Consider the following 26,697-nt stretch of genomic DNA (forward strand, 5'->3'; position numbering starts at 1 on the left):
GAATTCACCACTTTACCGTAACCTAACCGTAATTGTACCATAACCTAAGAAAATTAGTTGAGAAGAATTTATTCCTCTGTGGCTCTTTTTACCTCACATCCTGACCATGTTTGCCAGAAGGTACTTCTTTAAATCTCTCTCCTTCTGTGGTCATGTCGTCAAGTACGTCTGCATTGCCCATTGCACCTTTACTTATGTCTTTGATTTTGTTTTTGTAAGTAGAGTGAGGTTAGGTTTTCTGACCAGGAACCCCAAGAAGTTCCCAAAACTCATCTTAATTGCTCATTTCAGTGCTCGGGACCATCAATGGAGCCCACAATCTACTCCGGGGACATCCTGCTCACGGAAAAGCTAAGCTGCCGGCGAAATCGTATCGATAGGGGTGATGTAATAACCGCCATAGCACCAACTCATCCCTCCAAGATAATCTGCAAGAGAGTTTTTGCCGTCTCGGGAGATCGTATAGTCGCCGGGATGCCCGGGAATGCCAATGACTCAATCAGTATCAATGTATCCGCAATCACTGCCGATGGAACGCCCCTGTCAGCCTCAGATAGGGAGCGAATAGAATTAACAAAGAGCCGGAGAAAGATTATCATCCCACGTGGGCACGTTTGGCTTGAGGGAGACAACAAAGAGAATAGTGCTGATTCCCGTTACTACGGTGCCATTCCCCAAGGACTCATAAAGAGTCGTGCCGTGGCACGCGTGTGGCCTCCGTCGGAATTCAAAATACTGTGATGCTTCTCAAATCTCTAAAACCAAAAGTCTTTAATATAATTATCTACTTGTCCCCCACAACATTGGAATCATTTGCATGTATGATGTGTCATTTATGGATCTAAAGAAAAGATAAAAATACATTTTAGGAATCGCTCTGAGCGTCTTTTGGTTCAGCCCTATAAGCCTCCCGTCGCTCCCGGATCCATTCATGAACTTTCCGCTTTAGCTCATCGTCGGGGATCACTTGGTCCATGGTGAGTGGGGAACGATTGAAGGGATCCGATTGGTCGCTAAGTAGATGCCTGGCAATGGTGGAACGATCAACAGAGACGCGGGAACTTGGTAGGATTACCGGATCCGTCATTAGGGTGGACATAATTGGATCAAGGAATTCATCCGGGGCATCAGCGAGGGCTTCCTGATCCTCCTTTTGCTGCTGATCGAGCCTCTGGACCTTTGCGGCAAACTCCTGAATCTCCCCAATCATCTGACCGCCACCAATGCGAACTGGAAGGACAACAAAGAGGGAATTTATGACTGAATTTTGAGGCTTCCGGAATTGAGACTTACTGAGAACTTGTTCAGCGTACTCAAAGAGTTTGTGGCTGTACGATCGTCCATCCTGCGAGACAGCCAAGCAGAATTCCTCGCATTCCTGGAGATTTACGTAAATCTGACAAATCTGAAGAACCGTGCTGGCGGGATCAAACTCAAATTCCTTCTTATCCTTAACCTGAAAGAAAAAACCACAGAAGTTCCGGAAACATTTCTTTGGATCGATTTAGCCTCAAACTAACCTTGAAATTCCCCTTCTTGGGCCCCACGAGATTGAGGAGGAAGTAATTGAGCATGGCAGCTACACGATCCACCATGGAGTTGTGGCAGAAGATACCCTTAATCTCCGTCGTGAGGAGCTTCAGCATATTAATCGTGTCCCTGCCGAGGATGTTATCGAATCTCGCCATCATTCCCAAATGCTGCAGATTCGCCATATTCTGCTGCCTCTCATTGCCCGGCAGATCATTCCACTGTCCTGCATCCTGAGCTGCCTGAAGTGTCCGGATCTGCTGGAGATTATTCAGAGACTCATCCAGGAGGAAGATGGCATCATTTATCAGGAGATTGATGAAACGCAGAAACAGTGGCGGATCAAGTGCTTCCATATTCCTCTCAGCCTCAATGGCCAGCTCCTTGAAGCACTCCTTGTGATCTGCTACACCCCAGGCGTACTCCATGATGATGTACATGGGCCGGCGATAGTTGAATTTCTGCTCAAACTGAACATTCTGCCCTGTCATCTCAATACCGACAAATACCCGCAGGAGATTTGGGATCAGCTCCAGCCGGTGGGGATGTGTATTGAATAAGTTCGTGTGGAAGGATCCCTGGAAGAGGGATTGATTCTGCTTTGGCAGCAAACATTCCAACCCTTCGGCTAACCTCGCACGCAGATGGGGATTCTTCACACGCTCAGCACTGCCCATAAAGAGCAGGATCATCGTGAAGATCTCCGCTCGGGCTTCCGGATAACTCTCAGCACCCTGAGAATTGAAATTCCGCGTGAAGGTGAGATGCTCAACGACGTTCTCAATGATAAACTCTGGAATGCACTTGAGGAGAGGTGATGGAGGCCCCACGAGGGGCAACTTCACTTCCTGCATCGTCTGTGGGGCGAAGGAAGCACCTCCGGTGGGAACTTCCGTCGTGGCAGCCACCTGTGCCAACCAAATAGCCGTAGCTTCGTAGAATTGCTGCAGGAGGGCATCATTTGTCGGCTCCAGGATGAGATTTTGCAAGCTGAGGAACTTTTGACTCTGCACACTCAGTGTCTGGAGAATTGTGGCAGCCGCATCGACATTCCCACCGGCTGCTTGATCCTGATACGCCGCCTGAATACGATGGATGTCCCTATTGAGGCGCATAATCTTCTCCGTGCACACCCGGTAGCTCAAATCGATGGCTTTGTGTGCCATGAAGAAGCATTCAGTGATGAAATTGTACTTTTCCGCCATTGGGCGGGATTCCCCCTCATCCGTGGGCAGGAGGCAGGTTTCCTTATCCACAGCACGCATGTGGACATCACGGGAGGCACGCTGATCCTCCGGAACGCCTGAGTATGTGGGATCAACGAGAAGAACCTTCAGCTGGGGCTTCAGGAGAGGCTGACACAGACGCAGGAGGACAGCTGCAAGGCCAATTGTGAAGGCATCACTGGCTGTACGTTCTCCCGTGACCAGAGACATGGCGTGAACATTCCAAATCTGCCCCCGGCGGAAGTTTACATGGAGACAATCACCAATCCACGCCAGGGCTCTCCCGCGGAGACTTCCACCCATAAGGAGGAAGCCCTTGAAGATGGCATGAAGTTCATTTTGCAGGGATTTCAGGCAACTCCACAGGGATGAGGTTAGGTTGGATGACATGGCCTCCGTGGGGCGCTCGTAGTACTCAAAAGTCCCCTCATCGCGCTTCGGGGTGATCGAGAGGGAGAGCAGCTGACCCAGGAGTGTCTCTGCAAAGGCTATTCCACCCACACCCTCTTCAACTGTCTTCTTCGGCGTGGAGAAATCCAGCAAAAGACGTCCAAGCGCTGTATTCGTCTTGTCTGCCACGAAGCATCTCAATGTGGGCAAAATCCAAACATCCAGCGTCACAAGAGACGCCCTGGTAACCTTCTGTGTCACATCCTGAAGGAAAGGTTGAATGATCTTCTGCAGAAGTAACATTCCAGACTCCTCTCCCTCAGACGCCACAACTTCCTTCACCACGAGATTAAGGAATTTTCCTTCAATCTGCAAATCTCCGGAAGATGTGGAGAAAATGTAGAGAAGTTGCTCCCACAGGGACTGCCCAGCATACAAATCGGGTTGCTTGATTGCCGTGCTGGCATTCTGAATGATTGCTTCGGAGATCTTTTCACAAATCTCCTTTGTCACGCTGTCATTCTCATTCCGGGCAGCCTCAATGCGTCGCAGGCATTCACAGAGGTACACAAACACCCTGTGCTCAGCCACTGAGCCCCCCTCTCCATCCTGTACATCCGTGGGTACGAGGAAATCCCATGGATTTGGCAGGAGAAGCCGCTCAAAGAGGGCCTGTGACAGGAGGTCAACACTGAGAAGGGATTCCCTCTCACCCACCTCTTCCAGGAACACAAGCTGCCTCCCACGCTGTGGGGTCTTGTTCAGTGTCACCAGGAGGACCTTCTCGATGATTGCATTGACCTTCTTGTCCAACATATTGCCGGGATTCCCGCTGGGCTCCTTCCGGAAGTCTTCTTTGGATGTTTGTGAGGTTAGGAGGCCAGAAAAGGGATTTTCCTCCATAATTGCAGCTCCACCGCAATGATTCTAACAAATCCACAGCACTATAGCACCATTAGCACCACTAGCAATGCAAATTAATTGGGAATTTTGCCATTTTTCACGGAAAATTTTGTTTTTTGCAAACTCACACAGCAACAACACAAGTGACGATTTTATCTGCAGAGAAACTTCGGCAGAAAATCGGACTTTTGTGTGAGAGGTAAAGTTCTCGTGCCGAAAAATTTAGGCGGCTAAGGATTTTTTTTATTTCCACATTTTTCCGGGAAAAACGCATTTTTGGGGGCTCGGGCCCATTCTGGAAAGGCTCCGGGGGGCCCCGGGAAACTTCTGTGACAATTTGGAGGCGAAATTCGCCGGATTAAAAAAAAAACATTTTATACGACTTTTTTCCGCGCGGATTTTGAATGTTTTAAACCGGCGATGCCAATCGACGCGGCGGCGCTTCCTGATCACGAAAAATGGCAATTTTGTTGGAAAATTCAGCGGAAAATGTGAGAAAATTGCGAAAAACTCGCCGTGTGAGTGAAACAGTAACAGTTACAGAAGAATGAGAGAATCGAGGTGAGATGGCATGAGAAAATATACCTTTGTCTCACTTCCTCGGCTTCCTCGAAATCTACAGCAGCGCCAAAAACTCGCAGCGGTTCCTTGTGAAATTCTTTTTGGCGTTAAAATCAAATATGCGATCTTTTTGATAAAACTAAAAAAAATTGTAAAATTGATAAAAAAAAAGGTTTTGTTTAATAAAACACGAGGTAAATTGTCGCTTCGCTCCAATTTACCTCGCCCCGCTTCGCGGAAATTTGTTGCGCTTCGCGCAAATTTTAGAGGAAAAAATTGTAATGGATTATAAGTAGTTTGAGTTCACTTATCAATCCCGGAAAAAAATTTTGCAAAAAGAAGAAATCAATTTCATACAACACTTTAGGCGCCAAATTCAAAAATTTGCAAAAACTGCATGAAATCTCTATGGGGGCTACCTGAAGGGGGGCTTTGGGGGGAAAATGAATACGGCCATCTGAAACCGCCTGTTATAAGGGGCATCTATACCAAATTTCATCGCGATCGGACAAACGGTGTGGATTTGTATAAAAAAGTCGGAACGACGTTCACCAACAAACAGACCTTTCTTTATTATATAGATTAAATAGCACGTGGAAACGCTTTCTAAGGAAAATAAATTCTTTTTAAAAACTTTTTTTAAGAGAAAATAAAATTCAAGCTCGATTCGCCTTTTTGAAATAAATTTCTTTAAAAAATAAAATTTTTTTTTTAAGATTTTTCAAAAAAAAAAAGATAAAAAACGTCGCGACGTCAAGTCGAATAGCTTCGGTCTCTCTATGCGCAATAAAACACGAGAGCTCCGGAGTACGGTGGCGATGATAGTTTTTCCCTCCATTCAGTTTGCCGGCAACCTTCGAAGAACGTGGTTTGTTTGTTGCTCTCCCACCCTTCCTGGACCATTGAGTTTGTTGTAATCTCAAAGAGAGAAGAAGTGTTGCAAAAGAGGGATTACATGAAAAGAAAAATGTAGCGAAACAATTAGGAAGATCGGGTGCTAAAGTGAAGAAAATTTTACCTGCGAGGGAGGAATGTCGAGCCAATGTGTGAGAAGATCGAGTGAAAACGTGATTTTTTCAATTGAATGCAAATTGTGTAGTTCCCGCGGTTTTTTTTGTATTTCATTTTCAAATTAAGAAGGAGAAATTGCGCATGAAATGATCCCAAATTGAGAACTTGTGTGTGTGGTGCACCACCCCCTCCAAAAAATGTCCTGGAATTGCCTGTGCGGGAAGGAGAAGAAGAGACCACAAATAAGCGCCCCAATTCTCAATGTAAGTCTTCCCCCTGAGAATGCTAATTTTGCCCATCAAGAGCAAAAACAACATCCTGTGGGGAGCTCAGTCAGGGATGATGTCAAGTCGTAAATTCCACACGATTTGTCCAGGATTTTTGAGGGTGTCCTTTTTGGAGCTTTCGAAGCGCTCAAAGTACTCGAGAAAACGAATAAAAATCCTCACTCTGGGAGATTGTGGCATAAATTGGTAGTTCAAGAGCTCACAGAGGGAAAATCTGGACGTTCTTCTGGGACAGATGGGATTAAAGGAGCTGTGCTAGAAAATTCAATAAGGATACAGATTTAAAATAAAGAATTTAGGATTTTTGTATTAAATTAAAAGGAAAATAAAATAAATAAATAATGGAATTAATAACTGAAATTCTTAACGGAAATTATTTTAATGAATGAGCGAAAATTTAAAAGGTAATGAAGCATATGTAAAAGAAGCACATGCTTTATGCAAATTAAGCTATGGGGCTAAAACATTAATTAGTCTACAAAAAACATTGTAAATTCAAATGAATAAAGCAAATATGAATAAAAAGCATAAACGAATAAAACAATAAAAATTGAAGCATAAGTGAATGAAGCATATGCCTCATAGCAGTAAAAAAAACAATTTATTCCTTTTCTGTGCTATATTGCCTATTAAATTAATAATAATAAAAAAGATAATAATCTCCACAAACAACTATCCTAAATTCAATTTATGCACAGTCTAATGCATTTTATGGAAAAACAAATATTTCTCTTAAATGTGTACATTTTCGTATACAAAATTTCGCACAAAAACAATTCACAGGATTAAGCAAATCTCAAAACGAGCAAAGAAGACGATCCCAAACACATGCTGAGCTTCCTCGGAGCCTGTTTATTTTCTTGCATCCCCACCGAGGATGTCTCACACTTCATAGATCTTCCAGAAATCACTACATACATACTCGTACCATATAGTGTAGAAGTAGAAGCAAAGGGATTACCTAATCTCCCCGGAGATATAAATTCTTCCAAAATAAAATCCCTCAAAAGCCACAAGAATTTTTGTTTAATCAATTCATGAAAATTTAATTGAATTGACCACGAGCTACGTCTTGGTCGTTTAATCATTCATTCCTGCGCGGGCCGTAAAAATGCAGTCGACCATTAAAACACCAAAGTATTTATTAAAAAAAAAAAGAGCTAGCAATCTCAAATTCAATCGCTTTTCTAATTATACAACAAAAGGCGCCGTTTCCTCTCTATAAAGAACATTTTGACGTAAAGCATGTGCGTTTTTGGCTGTTTTTTTTTTTTACTTTCAAGAGTAAAAAATATGCTGGGAGGAAGATAAAGAAACTCTCAAAGATTTCTTTTTGTCCGTGCTGAAAGACTTCTTTTGGATATATTTTTTGTTGCATTAAAGAAACTTCCTATAATTGCTACAAGAAGGAGAACATGATTCAATTCTCTCTTTCGCCATCGGTCAAACGTGAATTTTGGGGATAATTTAATTTCTGTGAATTTCACTTTTAATTATGTTAAATTGAGCGAAAACCCATTTTTTCCATGAAGGCTCTCATGGTGGTGTTGCCTTGTGTGTGAGATGTGGTGCCACACAGTTTGGGGAGTAAATGATGTGTTATGTAAATGATTTGCGAGAATTTATTTTTTTTTGAAAAAAAAAATTATTTATTAAAAAAAAAGTTAAAATTTCTCATTGTTTTTGCGGGAAAAATAATTAAAATCGGACCAGGAACAATAGAGTTATTACAGAAAATAAAGAAAGATATAAAAAATCAAAATGGCGCCCGAAAATAATTCTCCTCTGAGACGCCATCTTTATTTGCAATCTTTCTTAACGATTTGTGTTTCATAATGACGATTTTGATAAATTCTTCAAAATGATAAAATTCTGAGTGTTCTGTAAATATTTTTTTCAGAATATTAAATGAAAAATAAATAAATTTCTTACGAAACAGACTGTGCATATTACTTCCATAAACGAGTGTTGATTTCATAATTTAATTCTTTTTTTTTTAATGGAAGATCCGTCATGGTGGAGGGAAATACCCTGTACGCTGTTCTTTTTCGCAAACTCGCACACACAAAAAAAGGAGAAGCAAATAAATTATTTTATGTCTCATTATGAAATATGAAATTGTATACACAGAGTGTTGTCTTCCTGAATGGTGGAAAAAGCGCGAGCAATCATTCAATTGACGAGAGTCTGAAAATATGAGAAAGGTCACTCTTTAGGTCGCTAAAATTAATTGTTTGTAAAACTATTAATTTTTCTCACAAGTGTAATCAATAAAATTACATAAAAAGCAATTAAGGGAAAAAAGAGAGAACTTGAAAAAAAAGGTGACGGAACAAATCACAATTAAAATTGCATTGCTATTAATTTTTCCATTTTTTTTTCTCCGTCAGTAACACTTGAAAATAAAATTTAACTTGCAAGTGTGCTTGTTTTGAGTGCTAACAAGCAAAGAACCATTCGCTATTTTTTTCGTTAAAACATATGGAAGATATGCGGGGAGTTATGGTTTGGAGGAGATGAGTGACGATTAGCAAAGCAACAGATGTTATTTACCAAATTACCCAAAATCACCCACACACACTCTTCATCGTGCATAGCATTTCTCATGAATAGTTTGTACACAAATTTAGAGTGGCCGCCGATTGAGTGTGACACGCACGCGGAATCGGCAAAGAAAGATTAATGCCTCTGTTTAATTTGATGTGACAAATTACTTCGTAAACACAGACCCACGATGAGGTATATACGAGAAGAAATATTTACACAGGGGGACATTTAATTGTACGTGAATTTATATTCAAGATAGATAAGAATTCACAGCAGAAGAAGAGGTATGTGAAAGAAAAGAATATTGTGCAATATTTATCTACAGTTGAGTGAAAAAGTGGATTTTTTTACAATTTTAATTGAGAGACCTGAAGAATATTTTATTTTAAAATTAGTTGGGATAGTTCTACTGGGAGTTGAAATCTTGTAATATTATGCTTCATGCACATATGCTTCAATTGTTTATGTTTTATCTTGGTGATTTCTTATGAGAAAAGTTAAATATTGAATATTTTGATTTAAATAGGATGGTTAAACAGGGAGATGAATTCTGGGAATCTTATGCTTCATGCATTGAAGTGTCAATGGCTCATGAGTCACGTTGACTTACTAGATATTTTCTGTGGCAATCTGAATATTTTATTTTAAAAGAAATTAGGATAGTTTAACAAGGAGTTGAGTTTTTGAAATTCTTTGCTTCTTGCAAATATGCTTCAATCGTTTATGCTTCATCATTACTTACTGAAATTTTTTCAGCAAAAAATTGTGAATTTATAAAACTTTTAGAAAGCTTTTCCGTGCTTTTCCTTTTTTAATTCACTCCCTATAAATTTTCAAAGGAAATAGAAAATCTCTTAGAATTTTTTTACGCAATTTCTTTGTTGATTTTTGATCTTCTCCTTCATTTGTTGGTGATATATGGGCATTGGGCATCACCACAGCTCAAGAGGGAGCCAAAGAGTGATTGAAACCTCCACTGAATACCCAAATACAGAATATATATAACATGCCTGGGTGTTTACACTGCAATTATGTTTACATGTACTTAACAGCACTAATTAGCGAGTGAAGAAAAAGCATTCGTCAGATCTTCTTTAATACGTTTTTTTACACCCTTTTTTTTACACAAAGTGCTGTGAGAAGGAATTACTTGGAAGACGAAAAAAAAACGCCAAATGGGAAGAGGTGGAGGTACCTATATATATAAAAAGAAAATAAGAAGTTACAGAAGATGATTCTTCTGTAGATTCTGTGGGGCATTTAAAATGCGATAATTGCTGTGACTCTCAAGTGTGTGTCGGACTTGACGGGTGAAATATTGATTCAATGTCTTGGTTGATTTTTTTTTCTACCTCAGGAGTGTTGCGTGCGTGGAGTTTACCTTGAGCCAAGGGCTTTTGACCAAGACGCGGGTTCTCTCATCTTAAGAAGATGTTACGGCGTTTGGGTGCTATCTAAATCACATGCAAGACGAATGATTCATTTATCTCAATATAAACTTTCTTCTATAGTATATTAGTATTCATTTTCATGTTGTCATCATATGCAAATGCCATCGAGATTTTGTGTTGACGCTACCTTCTTGACCGCGAGTCTCTTGTCTCCGGGGACACCATATATTTACCTTGACATGCGACAAGGAGCGTTATATTAAATGCACCACTCCATCCACCACACATGCCCTTTTTCCCTCCCATTAAGACTGCACATCAGAACACGAAGAGATGTTATGTGGTGGCTCAATTGGCGGTGTTAAAGAAATGCATGGCGCGAGTCACATTTCCTTCTTACCACACTGATTAACTCTTTCTGCGCGCACTGTGGTGGATGGCATCCCAAGAACTCTTCTGGGTTGGATTTGTGTCTCCCACAGTTGTAATCTAGCTAACATTCTGCTTTTTTTTTGTTCATTGCAAAAAGGGTTGCTTGTAGAACCCAAACTCTAATATATAATAATAGATAGACATTGTAGTGCATGTTGAAGACACTTTGTGCTTGTACACACATAATAATTCTTTCCCGCTCTTTCCATTCTTGCAAACGAGACGGGGTACACACACAGCAAATAGTTCTAAAGTCAATGACTGTAGCGCGATTGCTTACTTAATGGTGTGTTTTATGTCTGCAAAAGCTGAGGACGATTGGCAATCAAAAGTGTCGGCGGAACTTATGAAATGCATAAGTAAAGTGCAACAAATGATCTCTCTTACTGCTCTCTACACTAAAACTCAACATTTTTCCACGAATTTCACTATTGAGTTGTGGGGGCTTCCATACCCCATCCTCCCCTGTTGTATCGTCGTGACTTCTTGCACCCACTCACATGCTATGTACATACATATTCCTTCAAATGGGAGAGTGCAACAGGTTGGAAAATTAGAATCGATTTCTTAGGAAAACCACTATCCCCTTTAAATTCACATGGCGCAATGATCACAAATATACGAGAGAAACTGTGAACGAAATTGCCGTCTACTTCATGCGGAATTTATGGGTATTTGATTTTAAGGCAAGATTTATCCTTAATTGCAGCAGACGGCTTGGAAAGATTAAGTAATCGGCATTTAAATTAAACCTGTCTTCTGAATTTAGGGGAAGAAATACCAGGCTTTACACATTGATTTGGAATGAGCATAAAATTACCAGAATCTTCTTCTCTCTCTACCAAAAAAAGAAACACCTAGACTTTATTGAAAGAATTATTATTAAAAATTAACATTAAATTGAAAGACCATCCAATTCCTTTTACTAGACTTTATAGTGACAAAAATAAATTAATAATAACATACCTTTTTAATGCATGAAGCATCTGCTGCACGCAATGTCCATGAATAAGTATCATAACTGAATTATTTCCATTACAAAACAGGAATCAAAGTGATTTAAAATTACCAACAATAGCATTTTCCGAGCAACAAACTTTAAAACAAGCAATTAAAAATTTAGTAAAACATTTCATTGAATTTTTCACTGCTTTCGCCACATTAACCGCCATTCACGTAACTCCAACAATGTTGCAAAAAAATCGCAAACAATTGCGCGAAATAAAAGAGTTACAAACGCTATTAGGCATTTTGTCATAAAACCTCGCGATAGAGTCAGTTTGATGGCGTCATGCTCTGGAGCCTCATATTTTGTTTTTTCAAATAAATCCAGACTCTGTCCAGATTTCCTGTTTTATCAATGGACGCGTACACACGGGGCGATAGTATGGGGCTTTTTTGTCATCAGCGCACGTTTTGCCATCTTCCATCAATGGTTTTGGCACACGAGTCACGGCTACACTGTGGGTGTTTGAACTTGCCTTTTGTTCCAATTAAATTGACTTGGCGCCCACAACAGTGATTTGCACCATCCCCATATTGAGACGAGGAGTAATCATCCTATGAAAGCAATTTGCCAGAAGTAAATCCACCAACGCAACATAAGAGCCTTGATGGGCTTGTGCGCAATTTTCAACGCAATGGACATTTGAGATTGAATGAGAGTAACATGCTAATTGCACAGCCACACAGCACAATTTCTCTCACGGGTGCAAATGAAGTGCTCTCAGGTGATTAATTTCACCTCATGATCTCCCACAATGTCCGGCATTGCACACTGATGCTCTTCAATCACTTTTCTCTGCGTGCAAATAGCGTGAAATTATTGGGTCAAACACCCATTATCACACATTTCCATGCTTTTCACCTCGTATTTAATTCATTTATGCGCACTGTCGTTTATTTATGTGGCCTTAGAGGATTGGCAGGGGGTTATTTTGAAAGTTCTGGGCGATGAATATTGATAAAATTTTAATATAAGAATGGTTTCCTGTAGTGCAGTGGAGACGCCTGGTTATTACCGGTAATAACCAGGCGTCTCCATTGAAATATATTATTACATTGCCACGTGGTTTTATTTCAATTATAAATTAAATTTGTAGAGAAATATTCTTTTGACTACTGGATGCTAAAGCTCTAGGGTAAATATGTAATATGTACATACATAATAACCAGGCGCCTCCATTAAATTCTTTTGCTAGACTCTCTATGAATTAATTACACAAGAATTTTCCCATCAACCCTTTCGCAATATGCAAAATACCGACACATTGGTCTAACATACCATCATCAGCACTTGTTGGTTCTCTTCCAATCTCCCATCAAAGCCTTGTGTGATCGTGGAATGTTTGTGAGCATAATATATAGCAAAAGAAGAACCCAATCCGCAAAATATGACTAAATTCGTAATAATACGGTAATATGACGGTCATAAATGTAACGTTGCCAGGACTGAAGAAAATTACTGTCATATTACTGCAAAATAACTATAGTTTTTGGAATGAGTCACAATTACTACATCAGGACGTTATTATTACGAAGTAATTTTTACTTTCAAAATGTTACTGTCATCTGACGGTAATTTGACTCTGTAATTGTTACTGGTTATTAGTATAGTCATCTGACAGTAATTTGACCTGGTAATTTTAACGTTATAGCGACTACGAAGAATTACTGGATTTTTACTGCGGGAGTCGCGTGAGTAATATGCGCGCCGGTCATATTACGGTCATTATTACAGGAATTATGACTCCCGCTGCAAACTATCAAAACATAATTTCCCTATAAAATAAAGGGAGGAATTTGCCTAATTTATGCGCTTTACATAAGCTTTAGATGCATAGAAAGACTTTGGAATTAAGAATTCAGTGCCTCTAAAGAAAAAATCCGGTTAAATTGCTCAACAAAAAATGCAACCATAACCTCACAAATGTCAGTAGAAAAACAATAAGGATAAGCCTGCTACACCTTCTATGATTCTTTTGTTGACCATTAAAATTTTATTTTTCCTATATTTTTGGAAATTTCCAAAAATTAAAAAAAATAAAAAGAATTTATATCTTTGAAAAATATCATTCATAAATAATTATTACTTTTTATATTTATAATTTTTGTATAATAAAAAAGTCTGTTGGTAATCGTCCTTATTGTACGACTATACAAATCTACGTTTGATCGATCATGATGAAAATTTCGGTTTCAGATGGACGTATTTAATTTTTCCCCCAAGTCCCCCTTCAGGTAGCTATCCCCCATATGCATTTTTTTCATGCATTTTTTGCGAATTTTTTTATTTTCCGCCGGAAATATTGTATGACAATGGTTTCTTCTTTTTGCAAAATTTGTTTTGGAATAGATGAAATCTTTCCATGTACCTGTAAATCTCTGCTCAGAACCTCCAAAAAAAGGAATAATTGTTTTTGTCGGTAGTTTTGGCAAAACAGTCAGTTTCTTGATAAAAGTTTCGGTAATATTGGACAAAAAATCAGTAATTTTGGTAAAAGTGTAGGTAATATTGGGCAAAATAATTGTAATAAAGAAAAAAGTGACAGTAAGTTTGATCAAATTAAAATTAATTAGGGTTAATTTAAGTCATTCATTCTAATTTTAACCTTTTTTTTAATAGGTAGGGGAGGACGGGGTAATTTGGCCACTTTTGTACATTATGGAATCTATTACACACATACGGCGTTACAAGAAAAATTCTTTAACACTATTTTGTAGGAAATTTACTGGCCTACAATTTCCCCATATAACACTTTTCTCTATCTCGAAGAGAAATGATTGAATTTTCCATTTCCCTAAACCTTTGCAAGAGTGGCCAAATAAACCTATGTACGGGTAATTTGGTCACTTTGGAAGGGCAATTTGGCCACTTGATTTTCTGGGCAAAACAAAAGTCTTCATTTCTTAATCATTATTTTGGATAATGTGTAATTGGTTTCTGATTGGTTTCCACTTAATTAGTCATAATAAATATTTGAGATTATTAAAAAAAAGATATTTTTGAAATTAAAAAATGAAGAATTTTTCAATTGAATTAAAACTGATATTCGCGGTTCATCATCTTAATGTTTTTGACTTACGTTACTTAGAATTTTACGAAAATAATCCTTAATACATTATTTTTTCAAAACGACACTAAATTCCTTTTAAAAATCATATTTTCTTATAAAGTGCACTATTATTTTTATTCGTTGAATATGTTGATGAAGTAGGCGGAAGTAACTAAAACGAAGTTTCACTCGTTATTATTCGTTTATAATCGGCTTTCTGCCCTTAACCTAACTTATTTTTAACCCTAAATTTTCATATAAATCTGACAGAGTGACGTTGTGTTGAATTCCTTCAAATGGCCCGACACTATCAGCGAAAACTACAAAAACTCGACCATGAGAAGCTCAAGGGGGCTATCCAGGCTGTGAGGAGTGGTTGGAAAATCCAAACTGCGGCAAAACACTTCGGCGTTCCTCGAACATCTCTCCGGCGTTATTTCCGACAGGTTCAAGAAGCTCCAAACGCTTCCCTGATTATTAAAAAGCTGGAAGAAAAATCGTGTTTACCAAACCCCAAGAAGAGGCTCTAGAAGATTATATGAAAAAGTGCTCTCGCTACTACTATGGGCTTCATCCAAGAGACGTCCGGATTCTCGCGTATCACTGGGCAAAAAAATTGAATATTCCAGTGGAGAATATATATAGTTTATATGGCGGCTACCTGCTACCCTTGCTTTGGGGAGAAAATGAATACGGCCATCTGAAACCGCCTGTTATTAGGAGCCTCTGTACCAAATTTCATCACCAACAAACAGACCTTTCTTTATTATATAGAAGATAAAAGATAGATAGATCAGCATGATATTATTCTTTTCCCATAAAAAGCGAGAGCGAAACAACATTTGATTTTGTCTCGATCGCGGTGTTATTTCGACTGACAACATATAAGATATAAGAATTATGAATCACTGCGAATAGAAATTAGTTTTCGTGCTTTTTTCGATGAAAATAAATTATTTTCCTCAATTTACAGGAAATTTGTCTTCAAAAAGACTAAAATTTTGTTAATTTTTTCTAAAAGGGTTCCGTTGAAGTGTAGGACAAAACTAAACTCTGAATTAAAAATTTAGTAAAAATATTTAAGTAAAGTAGTAGTTTATTTTAACAAAACTCTTAAGAAATACCGCAGGTTTCACGTTTAAATACGACAAACTTTACCGTAATTACGAGCAAATTTTCTAAAATTATTTTTAATGTGCAAAAAATGAATCGGCTTTTCAGAAATTTTTGACTATAAAATCATACATTTTGCCAAAAAAAAAAACGCAATATGAAATTAAAGCGAAGTGAATCTACTTCATTTTGAGTTATTTTTAAGTTAGCAGCATTGGCTATATGGATCCGGAAGGAATCCAACAGCCGTAAAAATTTAAAATAAAAAAAAAGAAGAGAAAGTTAATAGCAAGAATCTCAATAAGCCTAACTCTGCTGACTAAAACCCGCCGTTTTTCAAAAAAAAAAATCCAAAGTCGAGGAAAAGTTCGAAAACTTATAGGGGGACCAGGGCAAAATGTTAGAAAGTTAAGACAACACATCTCCAATATCTCAGTAAATACTATTTCGTAATTGTTCTAATTTAGTCAAAAGGTACCTTTTATAACTCTAACTAATCCTATAAATTTTTATAATAATTGATCCAATATTTTGGGATTTATTTAAAAACAAATTTTTCTAATTTCAAAGTTACTTTGACCTTTCATTTCAATATCGTGTTTTGGCGTATTTCTTTGTAATTTTTTTGGTCCAAATGCATTTTTAGATAGAGTAACTATTGCTTAACAAGAACTTAGTCTAAATTTTCCGAAAAAATTTTCCGACTTTTCCCGTAGAACACTGACACTAAAAAGTACCACTTGGGGTAAATGTAAGAAACCGTTCTTAAGGCTGTTACTTTTTTTTTGTTTAATTATTTTATTTTTTTCCAGTCAGCACACTTATTACTTATAATTTAGCATGTTATATTACTCGCTATTACTAATATTTAATCTCTTAAAAAATAAAAAGTGCAATTTCGTAAATTTTTCATTTTTTTATTTTCTGTGTTTTTTTTATTTAAAAAATTTTCTAATTGTTACACAAATATCTTATTATCAATTGCTTTTATAGTGTCTAGATGAAATAAATTCATAAAATTGAAATTCAAGGACAAAAAAGGCAAACTAACATTTTGCCCCATGATTTTTGGAACAGGCAAATATGCAAGGGTTTGGAAAATGAACTAGTTAGAAAATAATCGTCTGAGACAAAAAAAAAATTTTCCTAAAAAAAAATTTCCTATACGATAGTCGTCATGCGAAAACTCAAATATTTTCAGAAAAATCAGGAAAATGTTTCTCCCAAAAAAACTAACATTTTGCCCCATGTTCCCCTATTTTCCATCGAGATAGGGTAAAATGGCCTGAGACAAAGTTGTAGGCGAGGAAATTTCCTATAATAAGATGACTTATCGAGGAAGAGTTCTTTCTTTTTGGGAGTTCTTCAAATAAGAATTTATGCAAATAGACTTAATTACCCCGTTCTCCCCTATTATAAAATTATCTTGGCCATTTAATATGGAGTAATATTAATTAAATAATTTTTAAACATGTTTTTTCCAGTAATTTATTATTTTAAAAAATCGATTAATTACAATATCTGTTATTTTAGGAAAACATCGTGCAAAAATGTCGGCGATTTCATTGAAACAAAAATCAATCATTTTTTGTTTTATAATTATGCCTTATTAAGAGTTCTAGGCTTCATAAAAAACAAATGTATGGAATATTTTGGCATGCATGATGAGTTTAAAATATTATTTACAAAATTTAATTTTTCAACTTCAGTAAAATTTTAATAAAAATATAAAAAAATTATATTTATTAATTTGGAGTTGTAATTTTAATATATTCTGGAAAATTTCCTATCGTAAAGTGTCGTTTGCACTAAAAAAGTACGATAGGAAATGCAAGAAAAAAATTATTAAGGAATTCCATTATATTAATTATTGATATACCAAATCATTGTATGAGTTGGTAAGCGCTCGCCATTATAAGTAGCGTTGTAGCGTGTACCATATTCCTATACATTTTGCATTGAACGTATGTCCCTTTGTATATTAGCGCAGTCATCCGAGCCGGTCATTATGACCACAAAATGACGTAATTCTGACCGTTAAATTACCGTAATATTATTACCCATTACTGTCATATGACTGAGAAATGACTAAATGACGACAGTAAAATGACTCCAGCTCAGAGTAATATTACCGTCATACTACCAAATTTCGCGGATTGGGAAGCAATAGAAGTGAGCATTTTATGGTCATTATACGAGGAAAATAATAGCTATTTAGTGTCTCTTAAGATGCATCAAAGTGGCAATCAAGTGCAAAGTCGAGAGGCAAAAGGAAAGCCATTTCTTTTCGTCTTCTCCAACCCGCCTCACGCCAAAGAAATGGTATGCTGTGAAGCTCACGCGGAGGTGAAATCATGCAAAAACATTCACGGTAATTGAGGGGTTTTGTCCCATTGAGTATTCGCCCGCGCACATCGTGATACAAATCACTCTTCCCCATATCACTCCCATAATATTGCATCACATCAACTCCACCCGCGGGGGGTTTGTCTTTCCGTGAAAATTTGTACAAATCACTCCGCATGGTGATTTATGATTTTTTTTTCTTTCACCTCTTTCTCTATCTCTTCAGCACATAACATAAACTTTGGTATGCAAAATACATTGCAGGAAATATTCAATTTCTAAGAAATCATCGTCTCAACATTTTTTTTTTGCATAAATCCGTGAATAAATTCCAATTAAATTTTGGTCAATATTCCCCTCACGCGTATAGAAATTTGATTTGCTCGAAAATTCATTGGACTGGAAAGTGTTAACAAATATCTTCGCAAAAAATACGATCGCAATCACTTTGCACGTGAAATTACCCAAAAGATCTTCACATTCTTAAAGAAGAAAAAAGCTAAAATGTTTCCCTTCTTCGTTGAGCGTGTTAAAAATCAGAATCAAAGAGCGAAAAAATCAACGAAACGATAAAGTTTATTTTACGATCGTAATCAATCATTCGACTTTCCAACACTAAAGCACGGCGAATAGCATTTTGAATAAATTCATTGTATTGTAATGACAAACGATGCTTAAAAAAAAACGGAGTGTTTAAAAAATTCAAATGAAAAAAAATACATAAAAAGCTATTCTTAATTTTCCATTGTGGGCAAAATATATAGGAGGACAGAAGTGAGTATTTAGTGGGGTTAAATTATGAATATTTAAAGCAATGTAAATTGTTTATGATAACAAAATGGGAACATGGGCGAGAACAATCGGTATTTTCGTTAATTTTGATTGCCGTGTGGAGAACATTTTTGTGCAAAAATTATAAGGTCGTGGCACGCGATCGTTTTAGCGGAATGACTCCAAACAATTACATTGATTTATTTATGGGAACGTTTTGGCTCTGAAAAGCCATATCATTTACGATGATCGTCTTTTTACGAGTGAGGCTTCACTTCATATTTTGCATATAAATGTCTCTCATGGTGGTTGTAATCTTCTTATACTTTGGCCGAATGAATGAGCCAGATGAAAGCAATATGAAACTTTATATTCACAAAATGTGGATTTATTTATGCATAAACTTAAGCTCATTTAAGCTTAAGTGATCGTTTTCAAGCTTTGAGATTTTTTGCAAGTAAGATGATATTTAAAAAATATATATGTATATTATTTTGTTTAACGTATGTAAAAGTTTGTATTCAGGGAACATAAATGAATAAGTGGTGATGAAACATGGATTTTCGATCAGAATTTCGCTCTAAGAATCGACGTTTCGAACAATTCAACAGAATAAATAATTTTCAAACAGATAATTGTTCGTATTCTGCGACTAAGAAATCGTTGAAATTTCAATACAGATTCTTGAATTTTCAAATATTTCTTGGTCGCAGAATAGGATCCAATATTTCGTTTCACATTCAATGAAATTTTTGAAAATTTCAGAAATGTTGAAACTTCTCTCTTGAAAATTAAATCAAATATAAAACTCAAACATAAAACTGAATCGCAATTCAACAGTTATATTTATTTATGTAATAGTTTCAGCAATTCCAGTGTGGATTTTCTATTTATCACACACATTATAAGAAGAAAAAATGAGCAAGTGGAAAAATGCGCTACGGAACTCATGGAGATTTTCTCGCTTGTTTAGAAAATGATGTCATTTCGCAAAGCATCCAATTGTTAATGTTATATGTGTATTTCATAAATTATTTAATGATTTTTTATTGAATTGCGTTTTGTTAGCACAAAGCCCCGGAGAATATGTGTGGTAGTATACGCATTGATCGTGCTATTTCGATCAACGGAGAGTGATCCACTTCCTCGTGTGATTGCACAATGCTATATGCTACACAGTGCTACATTTTAATTGATGACCACCAGAGGAATTAAATTGAATTATTGTATTGTATGGGCAATATGAAAATTGCTCTATTAAATTATCTTGATATTTGCAAGTTTCTCCCAACAAAGTTTTGTGCTTTAGTTCATGGGAAATGCAAAGCTCTTGTTGAGGAGATTTAATTGCGGAATATCTTTTGCTCCAATTGCAAATGAACCTGATTGTGTCAAATTGGATACAACTCAATGGGATTATTTGTTTGAAAGTGTTTCAGAAAACACACACTGCTGATGGTGCAGTATTTATTTTAAATTAGGTCTTCACATTAATGCATTTCCGCCATGTGAGTCCATTGCCCGTAGGCAGGTCCAGAAGAAGTCGAAAAATTCACGACATTTCTTTTTCTTATAACGCGTAAATTGACAACATCTTCGTGTATTTTATTTCATTGATTTTCTTCAATCATTCTCCCTCATTTTGTGCCCTGATCGTGCGGCAAGATACCATAAAAGGAGACAATATTTCATGCCTTTTGAGACTTCTTTTTGCTGCTCACACATCCATCGTTCTGGCGAGTCTTGGATATATACAATTTCAAGAATGAAAGAACAAGAACAGAACCACGAAACAAAAGGATTTTCTGCTTATTTTGTTCTCTTTACACCATCAACGTTTTACGTTTTTTTTCTGTATTTTCATTCATAAATGAATAGAATTGAATCTTTCTGCTTTTTCTTGTTCTTTTGCCTTTATTTTTGTGAGACTTCAACCATCATATTACGTTGAAATGAAAGGTGAGAAAAAAACGACGTTTCACGAAATTTGATAGGGCAAAAGAATCTTCTATTTTTACGAAGATTTCTCACCCTCAGCGGGAGAAACCCAATTGAATTTTTAAGAATATCCGGGCTTTTGTATTTTGCTATCATTATCACGATAGTGATGGCATCACGTTCAACAAGTCGTTTCTGTTGACTTTTCTTTTCAACTATTTATTTAATTTTGAGAAATAAATCATGGGCATTTAATGAAAAAGATTTTTTTTCTGTTCTTAAACGACAAGGAATTTGTTTTAACTGTTTTTTTAGATAGTTTCCTTTTATGGGACTAGATGATGTTGGCGTTAAATCTATTCAGGTGAATTTTGGTTAATTTTTTCGTGTATATGACATATGTATATGTGACTGATTCCGCCTGATAATGTATAAAAGTAACGCTATAAAATTAATTTAAAGTAGAATATCATTTCTCACCGATTTTTTGAGTTGTTTTATACCAGAAAACATTATCGACATGCAGATTTCCAACAAGGCACCCACCAGTATGTGGTCTAGTTCAGTTTCAGCGTGCGATGGACTCTGTTGGAGACTTGCGCGTGATTTTGATCTAATGTAAACACCTCTAGTCTAGGCATTATGAATTTTTCATTCTTTCATGACACTTTACCGCGTGTACTTTGCTGACTGAGAAAATTCGATCTCTATCACTCGTATAAGGAATTATTTCTTGCATGAACCATTGTTGAACTCTTTTTGACAAATGTTTTGAATCAAAATTTGTGTTTCCTGTCTTGCAAATGGTGTACGCGATGAATGGATATGGGAATTAATTGCCCAGCTAGATCTACAAGATGTGGAACAGCTTTATTATACAATTTTAGGTGGTTTTGTCACGAAAAAGCAATTTGAGACATTGTGCGTGTTTGCAATTTTCACCATAAGACGATTATTGAAATTAAAAAAAAAAGTTTTAAGATCTTGCCAACAATTTCTGTGCAAAAATTTCCTATGTAAGATCTCCGCATGTTTGACATGCCGAATCGAGCATATGGGGAGTTGCAAGGAGATACAATGTAGCCTATACGATATATTCCTCTTCTTGCAACAACAATACCCGGAACAGAGATTAGCATCACTATGAAAATAATAAAATTTCTCGAACAACTCTATGGGTTCCATTGAACCATCTCCCATTTCGATATTCTCACAATACAATTCATCGTTGGTGGTTGATTTTATTGAGCGCCGAACAAATATTTATTTATCCATATCGCCCCACCCCGCCAATGACTTTTGCTTGAACCTTCCGTGCCGCAGTCAATTTTTTTTTCGAACGGAATGTCCGGATAAACGCACCGGCTTCCCAAATGTATCCATACTATGTGGAAGAATTCCCAACTTCCTGTTTGTCTAATTTCTTACACCGAAACTTCTTCATTTCGTGGTGCCCACTTCCCTCGCACGCGGAATCATACACGTGGCTTATGTGTGAGGTTTATTCTGAATTTAATAAACTGTGAATCATTTTTGATCACTCCCAAAAATGCGCACGAGTTTATAATTCCCCAAAAGAAGAAGATACACGCGGGAAGAATTTATTTAAAAATATTCTAAACATACTTGAAGAATTTGTCGTGTTCTGTTGTTCTTGTTAATTCATCGAACAGCAAGAGAGGTTAATAATTCGGCTGATGATTTATTGAGGAGCTTAGCATATTCAAGATATTTCAAAATGATTTTCTAGAATTTTTTCGAGTTAAATTATCACAGAAATATTGTTTTAACAGTGATCTTCTTTTAAGCCTTAAAACAAAATTACTAAGAGCCCCTGCAAAATGAGCTTTAAAATTATTAAAAACTACTTACCAGCCCCTTGTGAGTTCTCTCAGTTCTTTGCTGGGTTGTGTGATCAATTACATGATATCTAGAATGCTCCTCTCTTTTAGTTTATTCAATTCCAATGTCCGTTTGATAAATTTCTCAAATGAATTTTTTGTCTCTTCCACCATCCACTTGATCAAAATGTACAAAATGCTTGTTTCCTATGTGAAGCCATGTAGCATCTCCTTATGCAGTCCTACTTATACTTTACACACAAACTATAAATGTCGGGGTGCATTGGAGGCTATAAGAGAGGAATGGGTAACAAGCAGTACTACAAGTGGGGAGATAAAGTGCCTCAAGTCTCCACACTGGGTACAACGAAACTTCCATTATGCGCGGCTTTATTTTAACTAATATTAATACAACTAATCCAACATTGTTGAGAAGAGGTATCCATTTAATTTGTTCATACAAAACCTCGATTCTCCAAAGGCAGTGCCACTACATCATAGGGCAGCATAATATATAGCAAAATGTAACTTCCAACTTGTAACTTGATGTTTAATGTTAAAAATATGTAATTCACGTTTCTCTCTGGATAAGCACCAAGGGCCAGAGGCCGTCTAATCTTCTCTTTCTTCTCGTTTTTACCTATATAGCTTCGTCTTATATGTATACATATGTAGGTAGGTACCTATAGTTTATAATACCAAGAATGTGAGACAGATTTTTATTTTAATACCAACGACAGATCCATTAATATCCTTGTTGGGGCTTTTTCAAGTTTCTCTCTCTCGGTCTTTCGGGCTATTTGTAATATATCAGAGATTATTCCATAAGTAGTGTTGGTGTTCGTGAACTTCAAATTGAAATGTTCCTCACTTTCTGATATCACATTCAATGAGAGAAAATAACAATAGACAGAGCCCCACACTGAGCTCAAAATGAGGTATTTTACCTCGATTTAGTAGAGGGAGTGATTGGGAGTACATTAAGTCTTTAACCGGCAGCACTTCTATATCTCCCACTTCTTGGCACTGGTGTATAAAGGCACTATTTGGCCTCAAAATGCAGCAATTGAACAACTCAATGGGAAGGTTTATGTCAGAGTTGAATGCCTCCAACAAGCTCCAAATATCTTGTTGTGGTTGATATTTATAGAAGAAAGGAAGTTCTCATTCTTCCACTTATGGGGAAAAATTATTCTTTTTATGAGACTTAATAATTTTGAAGATTCTGACAAGAAAAATATTTTTTTTAGTCACATTTCTAAAGATTTATCACCCAAAAATTAATTCTATCACAGAAATTCCTGAACTTTCAAGCCAAAAGAGCATTATTCTGGAATTCGTAGCATAACGTACAGTAAATAAAAGAATTTGTGACATTTCTGCATTTCAGGAATGCTGCAAATAAAATGAAATTCTATGGACAATATCGCACAATCAACATAAGCTTAAATAGGGAGAGAATTTAGTGCAGATGTCAAAGAGGACGTGAGGAAAATTGCTAGTTGAATGTTGAATGGGGCGCTAGGCAGCATAAATATTGCAATGAGAGAGAAATTTCCGCGTGCAACCTTCCTCTGTGATTGAATATTCATGAAGAAAGGGTGTTGGTTTTGATTGGGTTTTACAAAATCACAAATCACTTTTGGAGTCTTTGGAGTCACTCCGCTAACGGTGAATGAGTTCTCCTTCGGCAATGTCTTCACCGTTTATGCTTCTAATTCAATTAGTGGAAGTTTCAATGGGAAACGGTTAACGTGCGCGAAGTGATTTGGTGGAATTTTATCAATTCTTCTTGTGGAAAGTCAATTTGAGACATTATTGTTCTCTCTTCCGTCTCTGCAAATATACTATGTGTGGTTTTTGCATAAAGAAATGAGGCACTTCGCGACTACTTATCATTTTGACAATGGGACAAAGTTTTTCTTTAAGCGACTTGGGCTCTTTGCATTTTTCCACATACACTCTTTGGTGTTTTGTTGAGTCTTTGGAATAATTTCTTGGCTCATTGTGATGGAAAACTTGGCGGGAAATTTATTCACTTGGCCAGACAAAGTGTGGAAAAATTTGCAAACAGACTCCTTCAGGAGGTTCTTTTTTGTATAGAGGTGCTTCCAATGTTGAGTCATCGGAAGTATATCCATTCTTCCTTTCTAAAAGTTCCTTCCAGGAATTTATATGCACACACACAATCCCCGCAATCCTTTCGGAAATAACTCTTCTTTCATCTTATGGGAATAGCTGAAAGGATAAATATGCTGGACCTCGGGGGAAATTTTGTTGCACTTCAGTTCTCACACAATAGGGAGGAATTTTTTTTCGGAGGAGAGAGCTGAAAAAGGAGAGTGTGTGGAAAAGGATCAGAGGGGAAAGATAAGTGAATAGAACAATGATATATTTAGCCTTTTTGGTGCATCTAAAAACATTGATCTTCCCAGAGATTTTATCACTTTGCCATGGGATGTTGATGGAAATAATGCGGAAATTTCAGATCTATATGGGGGGACCCCTCTTGAGTGCTTCTATCGATGGATGGTTTATTAATGAGCTGTATAATGCTCTTTTCAGATGCTGATAAACACTCTGTATTGTGTTGCATCTTGTAAGCAATTTTTTACACAAATCCTCACTGAGGAGAGGTTTAGTTTTCAGTTGGAAATTAATTGAAAATTTCATTTGAAGCTTGATGTAATTTAATAAAGTTTCATCTTAAAGAAAGTTTTAAGATAATGTTCTAAAAAGAATCTTAAAAGCATTCTTGGGACATTTTTTTTTATAAAATTTGAATTTCGAACTAGCTGTAGTTTAAGTCCTGCAACATTGAATCCTAATTTTACAAAAAATTTCCTAGAATTATTACCTTGTGCATCTCATTCATCTTTAGCACTAACGTTCTCTTTATTTATCTCCTTTTCTCTTTCATTCCAGGTAAGTCAGGAGCACCATCCTAAAATCATCTTTGGCGATCAGCACACAACCTCGGGGTATCTACCTGGAATTGTGGTCCAAAAGGTACCCGCACATGCACCTTACCATATTCCCTCAATGCACAAAACACCTCTAAACACATTCCTTTTGCCATTTCACTCGCGCGTCAACCACTTCTCCTCACACACGAGTCTTTTTAGCTCCTTTGGAGTATGAAATTTTAATTGATTTAATTTACTACCCGTCGCACTGTGGTGACTCACATGATATGCAGTGGCGCGAATTGACGGCAAAATTTATACGAGAATTTATCCAGTTTTCTCTCCCTGTGATATTGCATTCCGCGGTTTCTTCATACAATGCGCGCGTCCTTCTCCCGCGAGTGGATGGCAAAATTGCACATATTCCTGATCTCGCTGGTCAAGTGCTTGAATGGTGGAGATGCCATACGATTATTTGGACAGATGCAAACATAATTATTTGAGTGTCAAAATCATTTAAGCCTCTCGAGTCCGTGTGAGACAATGCGACGGCTCAATGGGGGTGCACGCGGGGTTACGGGTGCATGAAAAATGTGCTGAGGAATGAAATTAAATGTCTGACGAATTGTTTTTTCGTTAAATCGAGAGAAAAAAACGCCCTTTCTTCTCTACCGACAAAATATTAATTTATTTTTGCTGTGCGATGAGAGGAAAGTGAATTGGGGGGGGTTTACGTTTGTGCACAAAGTTGTTTTTCAACTTGACGAAATTCCCATATTTCTTCGCCTTCTTATTCTCATTTTCTTAACACGATCCTTTAAGGCATTAACGGGTTGGTGCCAAAGAATGATATTTCATTTTGTATTTTTAAATTACACTCTTATATTTTTCTTCCTTGATGGGGTATTTACGGGCAATTTAGTGAACAATTCAAAGAAAATACTTTTGGGAGATTGAAATGCATTTTTTTATGATTCCTCTAAAGAAAGATTTTTCAATTTTTTTCTAATAAAAATATAGTAGAGAATTGAATGAATAAATGAATCAAGAAATCAAATTAAAATGAATCTCGGTTATTGTAAATAAGGGTAGATGGAGACGCCTGGTGAATACATTTCTCCTTTACTTTGGTTAATAATTAATAAACTAGAACGTCTTACTCCGAGCAGAACGTTTTTAAAGTAAAAAATATCCTACAGAACTTATAAAGCTTTTGCAATTCATTTAACGTTCAATTGAAAAGTTTCAATGGAGACGCCTGGTACTTTACATACCTATGACCAAAATATCAAAATCAAAAAATCAAGAAAAAATAGACATTTCCACTGAATTTTGAGATTCATTTAAAACCAAATTCAGAACAAAAAATAATTTAAATGAATTCCTGTCTGTTTATGCATGGCTGGCAGAAGATTGTCATTAATTTAAATGGGTTAACCATTTATCCCA

At 36.7% G+C, this 26,697-nt stretch overlaps 3 protein-coding genes across 13 annotated transcripts in view; 2 read left to right on the forward strand and 1 right to left on the reverse strand.

Moving 5' to 3' along the window:
• Positions 1–17: 17 nt before the first annotated feature.
• LOC129790393 (mitochondrial inner membrane protease subunit 1) lies at positions 18–876 on the forward strand. Its single transcript, XM_055827876.1, has 2 exons — positions 18–214; positions 292–876. Exons 1-2 carry the CDS (start codon positions 107–109, stop codon positions 739–741), a joined length of 558 nt encoding a protein of 185 aa, XP_055683851.1. The 5' UTR covers positions 18–106; the 3' UTR covers positions 742–876.
• On the reverse strand, positions 742–4,226 carry LOC129790139 (ubiquitin conjugation factor E4 A). Its single transcript, XM_055827454.1, has 3 exons — positions 1,521–4,226; positions 1,294–1,456; positions 742–1,230 (listed from the first exon to the last, which is right to left on the reverse strand). The coding sequence occupies exons 1-3, from the start codon at positions 4,047–4,049 to the stop codon at positions 866–868; spliced, it is 3,057 nt and encodes a 1,018-aa protein (XP_055683429.1). The 5' UTR covers positions 4,050–4,226; the 3' UTR covers positions 742–865.
• Positions 4,227–5,450: 1,224 nt separating this feature from the next.
• LOC129790094 (uncharacterized) overlaps positions 5,451–26,697 on the forward strand; it is a 136,497-nt gene continuing 115,250 nt past the window's right edge. For 4 of the 11 annotated variants that reach the window (XM_055827315.1, XM_055827317.1, XM_055827312.1 and 1 more), the window contains exons 1-2: positions 5,475–5,884; positions 25,268–25,351. In XM_055827315.1, the coding sequence (XP_055683290.1) occupies positions 5,819–5,884; positions 25,268–25,351 (150 nt within the window). In that variant the 5' untranslated portion in view covers positions 5,475–5,818. Of the gene's footprint in view, positions 5,885–25,267; positions 25,352–26,697 lie in introns of all 11 variants that reach the window. The other 7 variants (XM_055827311.1, XM_055827313.1, XM_055827316.1 and 4 more) reach the window with 3 other exon arrangements.

Source organism: Lutzomyia longipalpis, chromosome 2 (genome assembly GCF_024334085.1).
Source record: "Lutzomyia longipalpis isolate SR_M1_2022 chromosome 2, ASM2433408v1".
NCBI lineage: Eukaryota > Metazoa > Arthropoda > Insecta > Diptera > Psychodidae > Lutzomyia > Lutzomyia longipalpis.